Source organism: Falco biarmicus, chromosome 4 (genome assembly GCF_023638135.1).
Source record: "Falco biarmicus isolate bFalBia1 chromosome 4, bFalBia1.pri, whole genome shotgun sequence".
Lineage (NCBI taxonomy): Eukaryota > Metazoa > Chordata > Aves > Falconiformes > Falconidae > Falco > Falco biarmicus.
Window position 1 is genome coordinate 109714647 of NC_079291.1, and position 16049 is coordinate 109730695.

The window sequence follows — 16049 nt, forward strand, 5'->3', positions numbered from 1 at the left end:
CGAATCACTCAAAAGAGAATATGAACTAACTTTTTGTATTAATAGTGTGATGAGCCTTTACAAGGAGACATTGCTTTGTTTATGCATAGCAGTAAAGACAGAAATACTTTCTGTTCTGGCTCTCCAGAATATGAGGAGGACTAAATAAAAATGGCTGTCATGTCTTAAAGGCAATAGCTCCTTTTCCAAAAGGCTTAAAAAGAAATGTTTAAAAAAAAACAAACGCCACAAAAAAGATAGTAGAGACCTCCTAGTATGACACGAGAAAGACCACCTTAATAAAGTGGTTTACCAAAGGATGGGTACTAGTGAATGTTTGGGTCTGAACAGGAATAGTTACTTAATTTTATTGCACTTAATTATTATATATCAAACAAATTAGGTTACTTTTTCTTTCATTTATCCTAACTTTTAATGAAAAAAAAATATTTTTTTATACTTCCTCTCTTCTTTTCTTTTATCTCTTACTGTCTTGGCCTAGAATAACAGCCTGAATGCTTCTCCCAGTTCCTGGTGCAGACGATTTTGTTTGAGGGGAAGAGTAGGTATTTTCTCGGTGCCTGTTGTTTTCTTGTGATTAACAGGATTGCTATAACTTGTAAGCCGTGGCAGTGTCCACATGAAAGTTTAATCTTGAGTTGATGAAAATCTTTATAGCATGTTTATACTTAAATATTGAGGACGCTAATTGGAAGGGGCGAATTGGTAGAAGAGATTAATTTTGAGTTTAGCTGGATGAATCCATACTGGTCTGAAATTTGGTGTGAATTTGAATAGGTTTGGATTTAGAGATGCATTTGGTCACACAGTTTTTAAAGGAAAACCTTCTCAAACACATCTGTTGTGTGGCTTTTTTCTTCTGGAAACTATTTTGTTAAATATAACCGTACAAACCCCTTAGATTAAGAACGTGATGTACTATTTTTATTTCACGTCAAAGTTGACAGACTACAGCACTGTGAATAGGATTATTTGTGTTGTAAGAACAACTCTAAAGAACACTGGTTTTGGTTCATTTGCTGTGGAATTTGTAAGCAAAAAAAGGTATTTACATCGGTATTGAAGTTCAAAAATATCTTTTTCTTAAATAAGAATTATGTATGTACAAGTATGAGAACAGTATTAAATTTAGTTATCCTTTGCCAGCTTGCTTGAAAGCAGTTAATGTTCTCAGGCTGATGTACAAAACCCGTCAACTGTAATTAATTCAAGTTCTTAAAGATTTTTATTGTCCTCAAAATGGACAAAAGTAGTAACTTGCAGGAGTTCTTTTTTGGTAGTTTATGCAGATTTTAATTCATTTGGGTGAAGAGTAGAGATACTATGGAAGAATATAGAGTCAAGTTTGGGAGAATGCAACTAACTAGCTAAAATTATATATTTCATAAATGATTCTTTACTAAGGATAGTCTGAGTTAATTTGAAAACCGTATGGTGGAATGTAGGCTTGTTTTGTCTTCCTATGAAATCTTGCATTTATTACTCTACTAATCAGTTAGAAAGTTTGAATTGACTTCTATTAACTTTGACGGTATTTAACATTTCTGTAGTGCATGTTCTTGCTTTGTACTTACACAGTACCTGGATATTTTACCTTTCCTGTATGTACTTTGGGATAATACATAGCAGGTGAGAAAAGTTGTAAAGTCATGTTTGTCAGAGCTTAGTTTATCTTGTGCATGGCTGTAGAATTGTGTTGTAAAGTGCCTGTGGCATGAGGTGAGAGTTGTCGCACTGTACCAACTAGTGACCTGTGTAAGAATATGGTTTGCAAATGTCGTCAAACCTTAATCTGTGGGAAAATGTTTTGAAAATTAGATGTTTTTGTATTAGGGCACTAGATGTAGTCTTTTTTTGGGGGTTGAAATAGTATGGTAGAGGTATTTCAAAATGTTTATTGACTTGGAATATTTTAGGGGCTTTTAAAAGTTTTCCTACTTGTAACCCAAAACCTTTTTGAGAACTTGTCCCTTAGAGATAGAGGACCATCACAGGAGCTATGTTCAGGTCTGAAATAAAAGCATGTATAAAAATCCAGTGGTGGGAATGCAGATAGTATTTCTGGTGTTTCTTCTTGTTCTGTGTCCTTTTTTTTTTTCTTTTTTTTTTTTTTCTCCTCCTCCTCTCCTTTTTTTGGTAGTCGTACCTTTCAATATACTATGAATATTTTTGATGTTTTGTAAGAAATCATGGATTGCATGGGTTTTAGCATATAGGATTCTTGTAACTAGAAAATAGCCAAGCTGCAATCTTTTGGAGAGTGTTGGTCAATACTGTATCGCACTTGACCAAAACCATCAGGAATTATTTCAGTACTATTTCTGCTTGTTCCTTTGTATGCTTTCATATATTTATTAACTTTATTATCTGTCTTCTGTGTTTTAGGATGCAATTCGAAGCCATAGTGAATCAGGTATGGTTTTTACAAAAATAATTTATAATATTATTCTGTGTGTATTTTCTGGTTCGTAAATTGTTTTTCTTCTGTTTTTTTTTATTTAAGCCTCACCCTCTGCTCTGTCTGGCAGTCCTAACAATATGAGCCCAACCGGCTGGTCTCAGCCTAAAACCCCAGTCCCAGCCCAAAGAGAGAGAGCCCCTGGATCTAATACACAAGAAAAGAACAAAATTGTAAGTATGGTAATATTTTTTTTTAAAAAAGATGTTAAACTGTGCTGGGGGTAGTGGTGTGTTGAGATATGTTTCTGTACTTAAAAGGCAGTAAAAGCTGATGGTCATCTTGGATTGCTCTATACCATGCGTATTTAATAGCAGTATAATGTTAACTACCTTGGAAAAGATAGCACTATTGCATTGCATTATAAATACCCAGAACAGTGTGTTCTGGATTGAAAATTAATTTCAGACAGTATTGTGAAATTGTTTTTCAGTACAGATTCAAGGACTACTTTTCTAAATCTTCAGGGGCTGTATCTTTTTTACTTTTTTAGTCTGTTTAAAGTTAGCCTTATTATCACTATTTGAACCATGTTGCCATAGCTTCTATAGAAAGCAGATATTGATAATACCATTGTTTCCCAATAAAATTAGTCAAAATATCCCAGAGAAAAAAAGATCTAACAGAATGAGAGTTTTCACTCAAAGGCTTGATTTAAACTAATGGGCAGGGGTAAGGAAAGAAAAGATAGTATAATAATGAATAATATATGTAATTTTTTGAAGGCTTACAAGATTTAAAAATGAAACTACAGTTGCTTAGTGGGACTCAAAGTTGTTAATCACTTAGATGTTTGAGAATTCTGCTCTCATCATTTGTGTTTCTTTTTAAATATGTAAATGAGTTTTAGTATCGTGATTTTGAAACAGTAAGTTTCTTAAGTATTTCAGATGTTTTTAGGTAGTTGCTTATAAAATATTTGTTCCTCTTAAGATCTAAGACCAAGGGGTTTTTTTGTAAACAAACCCACCACCCCTCACAAATTGAGGCAAGAACAAAAGCCCAAACTGCAGGACAAAACTCTCAAGGTTTCAGTGCATCTTAAACTTGTATGATGGAAGTTATTTCATTCTTGGTGTGTGTATATATAAAATATTTGTTTAAATACTTAGAGTAAAAGCCCTGTCGATTTTTGTTCCAGAGGCCTCGTGGACAGAGAGATTCCAGTTATTACTGGGAAATAGAAGCAAGTGAAGTCATGCTTTCTACCAGAATAGGGTCAGGTTCTTTTGGAACAGTTTACAAAGGCAAATGGCATGGTAAGTTCTTGACAAGTGTTACCATATTCTCAAAATGTTGATAGGGTAGGACAGCAACCTAGAAAAAGGTAAAATTGTTTTAATGGTGCTATGTGCGTATCAACCACCAAAGGTACTAGGGGAGAGATACAAATTTCCTGATACCAGTAGTGGTGAAATGAAGGCAAAGAACAGACATCAGAATCTGAATCTGACAAAATGCCATCAACATGCTCACTATATTGCAACCAATGTTTTCTTTATTACCGTGTTCTACAACAGCTTGTTTTCTGAAAAGATTTCACGTTCCATTAAGAGGATTGAATTAGCAGAGTTAGCTTGGAATTTTCACAGACTGATGTTAAATTATATTTACCTTTTGTTTTAATACCTCTATGGTTTAATTAGCATACTTACATTCAAGGTGGCAGGGAAGGGAAATAAGCATAAATAGTTTTTTTTGTAGAGATTTTCTAAGGGAAAAACAGTTGATGTGAGACCTTATGATATAAAGGTAGCTAGAATACTTTGAAAAGAGGCACACTGCAGAACTGCAGAATTAGTTTTGAAATTCAGGGCTTGTGATTTAAAAAGAAACACACACAAACCCCTCCAGGGCCTAATTGTCATAAAATAAGCTGACCAAAAAAAATCTGGAAACTTATCTTCCACTCTCTATTTTAAAGGAATAAATACTTGCATGTCTTAAAGCCCAAATATTGTTAGCATCAATGGAAGGACTATTCTTATGCTAAAAGTGACATTCATGAACAGTTAAACTGATTTTCATTATGTAAGTAAAATGGAACACAGAAATCAAGAGGAAAAATAGGTTAAGTAGGATTTTGCTAAACAGAATAATAAATGAGAATTTCTTGTCAGTGTTTATTTTAATAAAACAGTTGCAGCTCCTCGTCTTGTTAGGATGTTTTGGAGTGTTAAACAGGAGATGCATGGAGCTACACGTTTAGAAAGAACCCTCAGCTGTGTGCAGAAGATGGCTGTAGAGCTGTCTCCTAACTCAATATTGATAAGATTGAATATCTTATTGTAGTAACTGTTGGTAGTTTTCCTGATTTCTCAAGAAAGTCAAAGTTAAATTACTAACTTATTTTTTTTAAGTCATTTGCGGTGTGGTCTTAAAAGATTTAAAGGTTTATATTTCTTGCAAATCTTTTCTGTTTAAAATAAAACTGGGAGTTCACTGCACAAATTAGTGAAACTGCAGACTTTTTTGTAGTAACCTATTCTAATAATACAAATGCAGCAATAAAAACGTCTTGGTGAAGCTAAATGAAATTAATTTGAAGCGGGCAGGTTGCTGCAAACTTAAGTAGAAAGTCTAGATTAAGTTAGAGATGTTGGGTTGGGTTTCCTAACGTGCCCAGCTATGAAGGGCTGTTTGCAATGAACCTTTGGAGAGCACCTGTAGAAGACTGTGTACAACTATATGCAAACCGTTTTAGGTTTCCAATAAGTTTCCCTGACTTCAGTCTTCCAAAATAAAAATGAAGTGTCAAAGACAGTCTTGCTCTGAGGAGCGCGTGTCTCTTGAACAGGTATCTTGCACTTCCATATTTTTCCAGATTGTTCTGATGGTTAAGTACTAATTTTCATATTTGCACCGCTTCTGTTACAGACCCCATTTGGATCCTGTAGTGTCCTGTAGCATGCTTCTAAATTTAAAAGGCGGAAAGAGAACCAAGGCAGTTTAAATGGGTTGGAAGACTACCTATCATAAACACTCACATTTCCCCTTTGACCCTGGTAATCAGTTCTAGGGTTTTGGTGGTTGGGGGGTGGCGGAAGCTGATTTGTCTTCAGATTGCTGCTAAACAAAACAAGTGCTATTGTGTATTTGTTTCTGTAGAGAAAACTGCTTGGGAAATGCCATCAAGCCTAAAAAACGTGGCACCTGATTTAGTTAAGAACAGTATACGTCGTCTGTGGAGCAAGGATCATGATAGAGAATATATTGAAAAATAATCTGAAAACATGTGGCCTGTAATCAGTGGATGCTGCATCCTTGCCTTGTGTGGGCATAGCTCGTAGCAGTAGACTTCAAGCATTGGTAGACCATTTATTGGTCTTGCATTGCGTGTCAAGAGGAGTTGCGGTAGAAACTGGCTGGTTTTGAAGCCTGTGATTTTGGTAGTCACGTGAAAGAGTGTAGTCTTTCTATCAGTTCTTCTGTTCCAGCCTGTAAGCAGAGACATCTGTAAATGACAAAACATAATGCATACTGCAAATGTGTGAGATGGTTCTCTTTATGAACATGCTAGAGGATGAAATAGGAAGTGTATTGCATTTACTGATGTTAAAGGAGGAAGATATAAATGTATAATAATGTGTTCAATATTTGCTCATCTTTGACTTCAAATTATACAGCAAATTAAGCAACTGGTAACTACAGTGGAAGATACTGCAGTTAACTCAGGGTGCCCTGGAACTTTCAAGTACCAGTTCACATACCCTTCTTCATTGGCAACTTTTTTGTTTTTTTAATTAGGCAGTTAGTATTCCTAATGTATTCAGTTGATCATTATATTCTAGAGACATGCTTAACATATTTTTCACGTATATCTTTGAAGAGGCCATATTAAGAAGAAGAAAATTAGTGATTGTGTGGTAGCAGAGAAATCTGCCACTCAGGATTTTTTAAATGTAGGTGATGATTCTGTAATCTTAAGTGGCAGCAGCCTTTAAAACTATGGGATAAGCCTATGTCAAGAGTATAGCACCTCTCAAATCTTTTTACTGCATGTGGACTAAAATCTGAAATTTCAGTTTTCCTAAGCTGCTTTTATCTTTCTGTGACAGTGTCAAGGCAAGTTTAATCCCCCTCTTGAATTCTAAAATGTGGTCCCTCGATAGTTAAAATGAATATGATACTTGCTTCTTTCACGGAGGAATCAGTCGGTCTTGCTTTCAGTGCTCTTACTTTTGTTAGAACAGTTGGCTTCACTCCACTATTGTACCTTTTTTGAATCAAATCAGTTCCACTGTTTTCTGGATGTATGCTGTAAAGGCTTTTACAACTTCATTCTGTAGAGACAGTCTCCAAACAGATAGCACTGGGTCATCATATATTCCTCTCTGTTACCCTTTAACAGATACTGAAATTTAAAGCAAGCACTGACAGTGGAAGTGAATCAAATGAAGATTTTAAGTAAAACTTTGAAATGTATTAGCTTAATAGTAAGGTAGTCGGCTTCCCATAGTCCCCAAATTTGTTATTGAAATACTATAATCAGTTATATTGTTCATGATTTCTCTGCTATTCCTGGATAATTTATCCCTCTCATTCCTGAAATTTAGCAGTATTGAAATCTAGAAAGTTTGGTTTTTAAATGAAGCTTATATTTTAAAAGGATGTGTGTATGTACCTATATGTTGTTTTTATAGGTAAACATATTAAAACTTTAAGATCTAAACTTATATATACACCTTTGTATTTTTATATAATTATGCTGGCTAAAGCTGGATAGAAAAAAGGGAAAGTGATGAAACTTTGGATACTGTTTGGAAGCAGAGAGACACTGATGTGACTGCTTGAAATAATGTGCTGAGAATGCACCTACACTAGAATACCTTCCGTGTCTATTTGAGATTTTAGTAGCTTCATATCTTGCAAAAAGAACGTGTAGCTCTAGCCAGGTGTAGCTGTTAAAAAAAATAAAGGGAACAATTGATGACTTCTTCCATTAGCCTGAAATTCAGGTAAATGAATTGCTTGATACTACAGGCGTTTGTATGTCTGCAGGAAAGTCATGACTTGTGTACAAATTAGTAGAGGTATCTTGTGCACAGATTAGGAATTTGAAGTGTACTGTGTGTTAATGTCATTTTTTTTTGGGGGGGGGGGGGGGGGAAGCACTGCATTTAAAGTAATTTTTATGGTAAATGTATTTTCAGGGGATGTAGCAGTGAAGATACTAAAGGTTGTAGACCCAACCCCAGAACAGTTCCAGGCTTTCAGAAATGAAGTGGCTGTATTAAGGTGAGTTGGTAGTTTCGTTGCTAAATTCTGTTACTTCAAGTTAGTGTATTTGACTGCTACCCCTCCTGTAAGCAGTCGTGCCCAATATTCTATGTTTGATAAGACACAAAAAGCAGAGATAAAGAATAAAAAAGAGAGAATATAGTGATACTTCTGAATATTGTTGCGGAGCTCTGAGACAGCAGTCATAATTCAGAGTATTTCAGTGGTTCTTCACTGTTTCTGAAAGTTGTCCTTGGAGATAAAGCATACTAATACCCATAACTGTTCAGGTCACATTTGGTATGCAGTAAAAGGTGACAATTAATAAAGTCTGTCATAATTCTCATCACTGGACAGAATACTTGAACTGTACCTTTTAAAATTGCAGCATAATTCCTTTTTTTAATGTATACTCTGATCTACATAACTATTTTCTGCTTTCAAGTACTGTTTTTGTGGTGTCCAGTTAACTACCTGTAATGTTAATCCTGAAACTGAACCAGAGTACGTAAGAATTCTCTTCTCATCTGTTAATTTCTTCGCAGTTTATGACCCTTTTGTTTCCTATTGAGGTTCAGTCTTCTATCTACGTTTTTCACTTTTTCACAGCTTTCAGCGTCATTTCTGTTATTCCAGTAACTTTTTCTAATACCACTTGCAAGCATGAGCCTTGGTTACTAATTTCAAAACCTTTGAATTTTCATGACACCTTTTTTCTAAAGGCTGATTTTAAATAATTTCCTTGGAAGTGAAAGTATTTTAACTAAAAAGCAGAAATTCAGCTGACGTTGTTTAAAAAATATAAATTGGCAATTCTGGTGTATTTTTATTATTTTTAAAAACAAACCTTACACACACCTCCACCTAGCAAAAAAAAATGCAGGGAACTTATGTTTTTGGACACAAAGACTGAAATAGGTTCCTTCAGCTAGGAATGCATTTTTAAAAGAATTTGATAACGTTTTTTGTAAAGATACTAATTTCTCTTTCTCTGCTTCTTTCTATTAGGAAAACTCGGCATGTTAATATTTTGCTCTTCATGGGCTACATGACTAAAGATAATCTGGCCATTGTTACGCAGTGGTGTGAAGGAAGCAGTCTGTATAAACACCTGCATGTTCAAGAGACCAAGTTCCAAATGTTCCAGCTCATTGATATTGCTCGGCAGACGGCACAGGGAATGGAGTGAGTAGGATAAACAATGCTGGCTATTTTTGTTCTTGGAATGGTGTTTCCCTTCTCTTCCCCAAACCCTAATATGCAAAGTTACTGCACTAAAATAGTAACAAGGCACAATGGTATATCAAGGAAAGATTTTGTGCAGCCTTAGTTCAGCACTGTTGTGTGCATTCTTGCTTTTGTTAAGTATCTTTTTTCTTACCTTAGTTCACGTTAGACCACTAGTCATTTTAGCAGTCACTTGTCTCTATTTTATCATCTTTTGTAGCTTGAGTTCTTACTGCAGTGCACTGGATCAGATCCTATTTTAAACATAGAATTATTTTTTTTCTTCCTTGTATTGCTTACTGTAACATTGCAGTGTTTGGCAAACACTAATTAATACTTGTGGTGCTTCTGTGAGATGAGAGGATGGCTGTTCCTGCTGTATGCTTACAGGGTTCACAGTTACAGGATTATTTTGGAAGCATTCTCCAGATACCTGAGCTGATACAGTAACCACATCACTGGTCTTTCAGAACATGTTGTAATGTTTGTAGCATAGAAGATGCTGTCATTGTCTGATGCTGTCAGTGCTCATCCGAGTTTGTGGGAACAGCCTTCGTAATGGCACTTTTCTGCTTTGTCTTTCACAGCTATTTACATGCAAAGAATATCATCCACAGAGACATGAAATCCAATAGTATCCTTTCCTAACTTCATCGTATTTCCTTTAACGCGAGAGTGATTTGTTGTTAATACAGAGCTTCCTGGGGGGTTGAACTAGCTGTTTCAAATGTATGTAACTCCTAACGAGTAATTCTTGTTGATTGGTAAGAAATTACTTTTTAGCAAGGACTTTGATAGAACATACGTGCTTGCTTACCAAACTGTTGTGATAAAGATGGAAAACGATGTGCAACAGTTGCGCTCCAAAATTGTCTTTTTTTACTTGAGTGGTGTTGATCCAATTCTGTTACCCAAACCCTGTATTGGAGAGGAGCTGCACTCTACCTGACGGGAGGTATGTGTGCACATGTGGGTTTTGATACTATTTCCCATATATTTTTAATAAATTTAAAACACTTTCACATGACTAGCAGAAATGAGGCAAAAAATCTTACTTTAAACTCAACAAAAGACAACCTTTTACCACTGTATTTCTTGCAAAAATATTAATTTAGTAACACATATGGAATAAAAATGTTGGAAACCGATGTCTTTTGCCTTTGAAAATGACTGCTTTTGAAATTGCCAAGAAGAGCATCCTTTGAGCTAGCAGCATGAATTGTAACTTCCTTTCGTAAAGTGTGAGCAGAATGTTTTGCAAATGTCATCATCAAAAAAATAAGCCAAATTTAGTAGTTCCATATTGTAAGAGGATTCCCATTTTCAGTTAAGCTAGAAAAATAATCATTTTAGTATATAGGAGGTCAGGAGTTTGGATTCCTGATAGTGATGACCATTTTTGTGACATAAGTGAACTCTTCTCCTGACATGGAAATGAGAACTAGGGAGTCAGTCATGTTTCTATTTCTGAATCTGTGAAGCAGATACACACATCTGTATTATTTGTATTTATTTCCAGTTCAGATAGTTAAACTGTAGCTAAATAGATCTGCCAGACAGCTTTATGTAAATAGATTTTGTTTCTGCTCTTAATTTTTATTTAGTTTTCTTTTTTGAGTCGTGATGACTTCTATGTTGTTTCCTTATATGTTTCTTGACACCAGTTATTTAAGTACCTGCAGTCACTGCTGTTAATTAACATAGTTGATTTCTGTCCTAACTCACCATAAAGATAAATGTGCAAAATAATGCTGAAACATCTGGTCTTACTTAGTCTTAAATGTTAACTCTGTAAATACAGAGGCCATAGAATTACTTTTCCTGTGTTTAAGATACAGCTTGTAGCAGGTTTTAATAAAACAATCAGCAATTTGGATGGTTGGCTTGCATTTGTGATAACCTAGCCAGACATTTCATAATCATGTCAGAAAACTCGGAGTTGTTTAGTCAAGTTTTCTACAGAATTTCTTTAACAAATGTTTAGATATATTTCTTCATGAAGGCCTCACAGTGAAAATAGGAGACTTTGGTCTGGCAACTGTAAAATCCAGATGGAGTGGATCTCAACAGGTGGAACAGCCCACAGGTTCAATCTTGTGGATGGTGAGCAAAACATTTCACTGCTTATAAATAGCTGGGTTTCATTCTGTTAATACATGTTTTGTTAGTTGAACGCTATCTTAAAGCTTTAGATCTGAATGAATCGACATGCGCTGTTAGTACAGTGTAGACATACTATTCCAGTTGTAGGACAAGTTAAAACTGAGGAATGAAGGGCTGGAGTGCTTACTTGTCCAAAGTAGACACCATTCACCTAAGGATTTCTCCTTTTGATTTTTTGGAGTAATTTTAAATATTTAGGGCAGAGACAGGGCTGTCAGTGGAACTGGAAGGAGCTGTTCCAAGGGAAGAGGAGAGCCTTTTTCCTGCTGTAATTGTGCCTTTCCCCAGATGGGCTTGTCTAACAGGCTTTAAAATGCTTAATGGTGGCTTTGTGGGATTCTTCAGACCTGCCTTTCTTCATCGTGGCCTCTTCTTCCCCTGCTCCCTGCTCGGGACCTGGCAGCATCCCTTCGCGCAGATGCTGCTGATCGCCATCGGGCAGCTTCGGCAGGGGGCTAGGGACAGGGTGGGGAGTGCTTCCAGAAGCGTGGGAGTGAGCTCAGGTCATCTTCGGGGCTGTGGCAAGATGTTTCATACATACCCTGATGCTGCTCCTCACCCGGCACTGGATGGCTGCGGGAGGTTCTGAGGCAGCTCAGGACCGTAGGTGAAGGTCAGTTGAGGTACAGAAGTTTTCAAGTTCTGCTGGAAAGTTTCTGGAGTTTCTTTTGGAAGTAGTACTGCCCAGTCGTCGTCTGAGAGGACATTCCCAACAATTACCTTTGTTTAACTTCTGCCAGAACAATGCAGTTCCACAATTTTCCTTCCAAAATTCACCTGGAGAAAATCTATTGAGTAACTTGTCAAATGTGGGACTTCGTTAAAGTAAATGGAAAAAGTGGTATAATGCCTGTTACAAGGTTAAAAAGCATCATTGAAATTATGCAAGAAAGTCTTACTTGGCACTCTCAGTATTTTCTTGAAGTTTCACTTGACCCATGTTTGTTAATACTTTTGCAGTTTATTTAAAATTCAGCATGTACACCAACCAGCAGTATTTTCCAGCTCCCAGGACAGGGCACTCAGCAACACTTGTGGCAGGTACTTCAGGGAAGTGTAACCAAATAAAACTGAGTTGCTGAATGCTATGTATTAATACATTTTAATTCTTTCAGTATTTACCACTGAATGAGCTGCAGGTGTTACTTGAAACAGGTTTTCCTTTTAAAAAATTGTTCTTTATTACTAGGCTTGCAGCCTTCATTGTTCCTCATGTATTTGCATTTTGAGAAAAGTCAGGAAGTGTTCATTTAGAATATCAGGATGCTGATATTTTTAATGAACAGACCCAGATTTGTTTATGACCTATAAAATATGCAAATCACCTGAAACAAAGTTACAAAAGCAGAAACCAGTTTTTCTTTAAAAAAGATACATAAAAAGCCAAAGCTTTTTACAGCTTTCTGTAAAAGGATTTAAAACTAACTTACCTAATGGTATGCTTATACACATGAAACAGATCTTGGAAAAAATCCAAACCCTTGCATTTTTTAATCATTTATAGACTGTCTTTGCTGAGTTGTCATTGTGTAGAAGGAGAGGTTGATTCTGTTCCTTGAAAGTTGATTTAATCTGTTACTGGGGTTTTGTTCTTGTACTTTAAGTAGTACTTAGCTCAGTAATTCTGAGGGACTTCTTTAGTGGGAGAAAAAATTCTTAGTCAACAGGAAAGATATCTTGATAGTTTATATCTTGTTTTATTAAATTATTCAATGTCGTTTAAGTTCTTTAGCTTCATAATTTTGCTTTGTTTTGCAAAGATGTGAGAATGCTCTTGCATTTCTTCCCTGATCTTTAATACATTCTATTTTGTATTTGGCTTTCACATTTTATGTAGGTGTTTTGCTATCAATTTTACAAGAGATTAAGTCTGTATTAGAATTTTATATTTTTTCCCCTTTAACATCGATACCTGTTTAAGAACTGATGGTGAGAGGGACTCAGACATATGTATAACAGAAGGCAATAAATAGTGCAACATGGAATAATAGTTATTTTTCTAATGGTAAAACACTTGTTAAATTCAAGTGTTGTTTTTTTGTTTATGCTCAGCTGTATTGATTTTTTGGGGGGTTTTTTTTGTTTTTTTTACTAAGATGTAGAGTAGCACTGCCTGAACTTTTTCAGAGCCTTAGGTAGAACTTACCAAAGGTTTTGAAGGTATCCTTTGTTCACTAATTTTTAGTTGAGCTTGTTCTCTGCTTTCCACATATTTTCACCTTCTCTTATCCTTTGCATTTCTGTTCATATTGCTCATAACTTTAATCGTTTTTTCCTCCTTCCACAGGCACCAGAAGTGATACGGATGCAGGATAGTAACCCGTTTAGTTTTCAGTCAGATGTCTACTCCTATGGAATAGTATTATATGAACTAATGACAGGAGAGTTGCCATACTCCCACATAAACAACCGAGATCAGGTAAGAAACATCCTTTGAATACTGCATTTTATTCCTGAGCACAGTACGTTTTGTTGTCCTTGACAAATGCAAGATAAAGAGGAAAGCAAAATAAGAATTGAGATGTTTACAACATGATTTGCTTCAGCAGTAAATCTCTGTAATTTAGTATTTGCTTAAAAGTTGACAGTGACAGTTACTCAAAGAAAATGTTTATTAAAAAATATTTTTTTTCAAGTGCCCTGTCAATTTATTCATGGGTTGTAGCAAAAGCTTTATCAATAAAATCTTGGTTTATGTATTTGTGGCTATATGAAGTTTCCCTTCTGATCGTAAATACGCTGTTCTTGCATCAGCAAGATTGGATTCTGTGCTTTTTACTAAGTGAAGACAAAATAGCAGCTGTTGTCAAACCTTCTAGTGTTGAATGTTAGTTTGTGTGACTTGGTCTTTACTAAGATGTATTCTTGCCAGTCAGTTAACCAGTAATTACAAAGAAGCACATTAAGGACAGAAACCTCAACTGTTCTCTTTACATGAATGCTTTTTCTGGCTTAGCTTAAAGCTAACTCATTCTGTAGGGCATGAACTTAAAACCGTTAAATCTTTTTGATCTCTGTTTTGCTGATCCTCAGTTGTGGTTTGTGTTTGGTTTTGTTGTTTGTGCTTTGGTTTTTTTTTTTTTTTTTAATAAGAGCTTATAATGAGATGTGTGTGTGTATGTGGGACAAATTACTAGATTTTAGCCCCTGTTTAGTTATGTTACATAGTCTGTTTTCCAGGTAGAAGAGGCCAGTTCTGTTTAAGGAAGTTTGTTTTTCTTATTTTTAAGGTCATCTACAAATTGGGATATTAGAATGTTTTAATTCATAATGTTTAAATCATATGCAAGCTTTAATAATCGTTACTGTTGCAAAACATGCAACACATGACTCTCAAGTAAGTTTTCTGGGGAGGGATAGAGTATTTCCTGGAGAACACCACTGAGATCTCCATTTAGCACCGTTATATTGACCCTTTTTTTTTTCTTTCTTTTTTTTTTTTTTTTTTTTTCTGAGATGGCATTAGTTGAAAGAGAAGCAATGGTTGCACCATTACCTGTTCACCCTTCCTTCCCCCTGGTAAAACCCTCAAAGTCCCCTCAGCCACCCAAACCTACCACTGTTTTAGCAGATAATAGTCTTAGCAATACTATATAGGCAACTGTTAAGGGTCCTGGAAGTCTGATGAAAAACCTAAAAGGTGACCATATTAACTTGGACTAAACCAGACAATGTATTTTCCAACACTAACAGCATCTTTTATTGTCTCAAAACAAAACCAACCCTGTTTTCTTTTCTGCTGCATCAGTTACGATGATCTCTTTCAACTTGCTAGCTGTACATCTCCATTTGCAACGCTGTTTTACAGCGATACCTGCAAATACAGTTTCCTGACTGTATTTGAAGCTTTTTTTTTTTGGTATTTGAAGTATAGAGAAGCTGTGCCAACCTGGCTGGCTGGTTATCAGGGCTCAGACTGAGGATCAGTTGTCACTGTAGCCTTCACCTGAAGGAAACTGCTGTGTCCTGTTCATGTCACGTAGCATCTGCTGTTTCACTCTGAACGCAGTAGCTCCTTTGCTTATTGAGCATTACAGACCACCGCATCGCTCTGACCGAATCATGTCCTGCGTGACACACGTGCAGGACCGTTGTTTAGGTTCATTAATTTGGATTCTTCTGGTGTGTGTGTGTGCCTTTGGTACTCATGTTTCATCACTTTGGGACACTAAAGCGATCAAGCAGTGAAACAACTTTTACAACTTTGGTTTTTCTGCTACTTGCTTGTTCTTTTTCAGATTATTTTCATGGTTGGCCGAGGGTATGCTTCTCCAGACCTCAGTAAATTGTACAAGAACTGCCCCAAAGCAATGAAGAGGCTTGTAGCAGATTGTTTGAAGAAAGTTAGGGAAGAACGACCTCTGTTTCCACAAGTATGTTTTCTGCATATAAGTATCACAGTATTTTATATATAACCATTGGCACACAAAACATTCTACACAGATTTAAGTTTTGGTTTATATAAAGGGCAGCCTGCTTCCTTATTTTTGTTTCTGTATGTGCATTTTTCATAACCCAGCTCTTAGGCTGTTTGTAATTCTGATTGTACGTAGCTCCTGTGAAGATCATAAAAAAATATTATGCACAGACTGAAGCAGTTAGACTAACACGAGAGCAATTTGCTTTCAACGGCTGGCCCATTTTAGAGATAAGCAACTCCCCCACCCCCATAAAAATAAAATCTCTTCATATTTACACTTTATTTTAGTATAGGTTTGAGGTGAAATGAGAGACTATTCCCCCTTCCCCACAGCTATGAACAAGCGAACAAAATCCGCCGGGGGATGTAAATTCATGTAGCAATCTTTGGTATTTTTACCAGGGATACTTTACCTTTTCCTGTCACTGTGAGGATGACAAAGGTACTTTCTTATACTCTTTAAATAGGTGGAATTAAATATCAGCAGATTATGCAAAAATAACTTCTTCCTGTTACAATCAAGCGTAACTTGTTGTTTAAAAAGTTCTTAAACGTCATTTT

General features: G+C 35.9%; 1 protein-coding gene across 4 annotated transcripts in view; it reads left to right on the top strand.

Moving 5' to 3' along the window:
• The window catches only part of RAF1 (Raf-1 proto-oncogene, serine/threonine kinase), a 44152-nt gene that overhangs the window by 26607 nt on the left and 1496 nt on the right, over positions 1 to 16049 (top strand). For all 4 annotated transcript variants that reach the window (XM_056337010.1, XM_056337012.1, XM_056337009.1 and 1 more), the window contains 9 exons: positions 2386 to 2413; positions 2504 to 2631; positions 3600 to 3717; positions 7612 to 7696; positions 8687 to 8863; positions 9493 to 9539; positions 10890 to 11008; positions 13356 to 13487; positions 15307 to 15441. In XM_056337010.1, coding sequence (XP_056192985.1) covers positions 2386 to 2413; positions 2504 to 2631; positions 3600 to 3717; positions 7612 to 7696; positions 8687 to 8863; positions 9493 to 9539; positions 10890 to 11008; positions 13356 to 13487; positions 15307 to 15441 — 969 coding nt within the window. The remainder of the gene's footprint in view (positions 1 to 2385; positions 2414 to 2503; positions 2632 to 3599; positions 3718 to 7611; positions 7697 to 8686; positions 8864 to 9492; positions 9540 to 10889; positions 11009 to 13355; positions 13488 to 15306; positions 15442 to 16049) is intronic.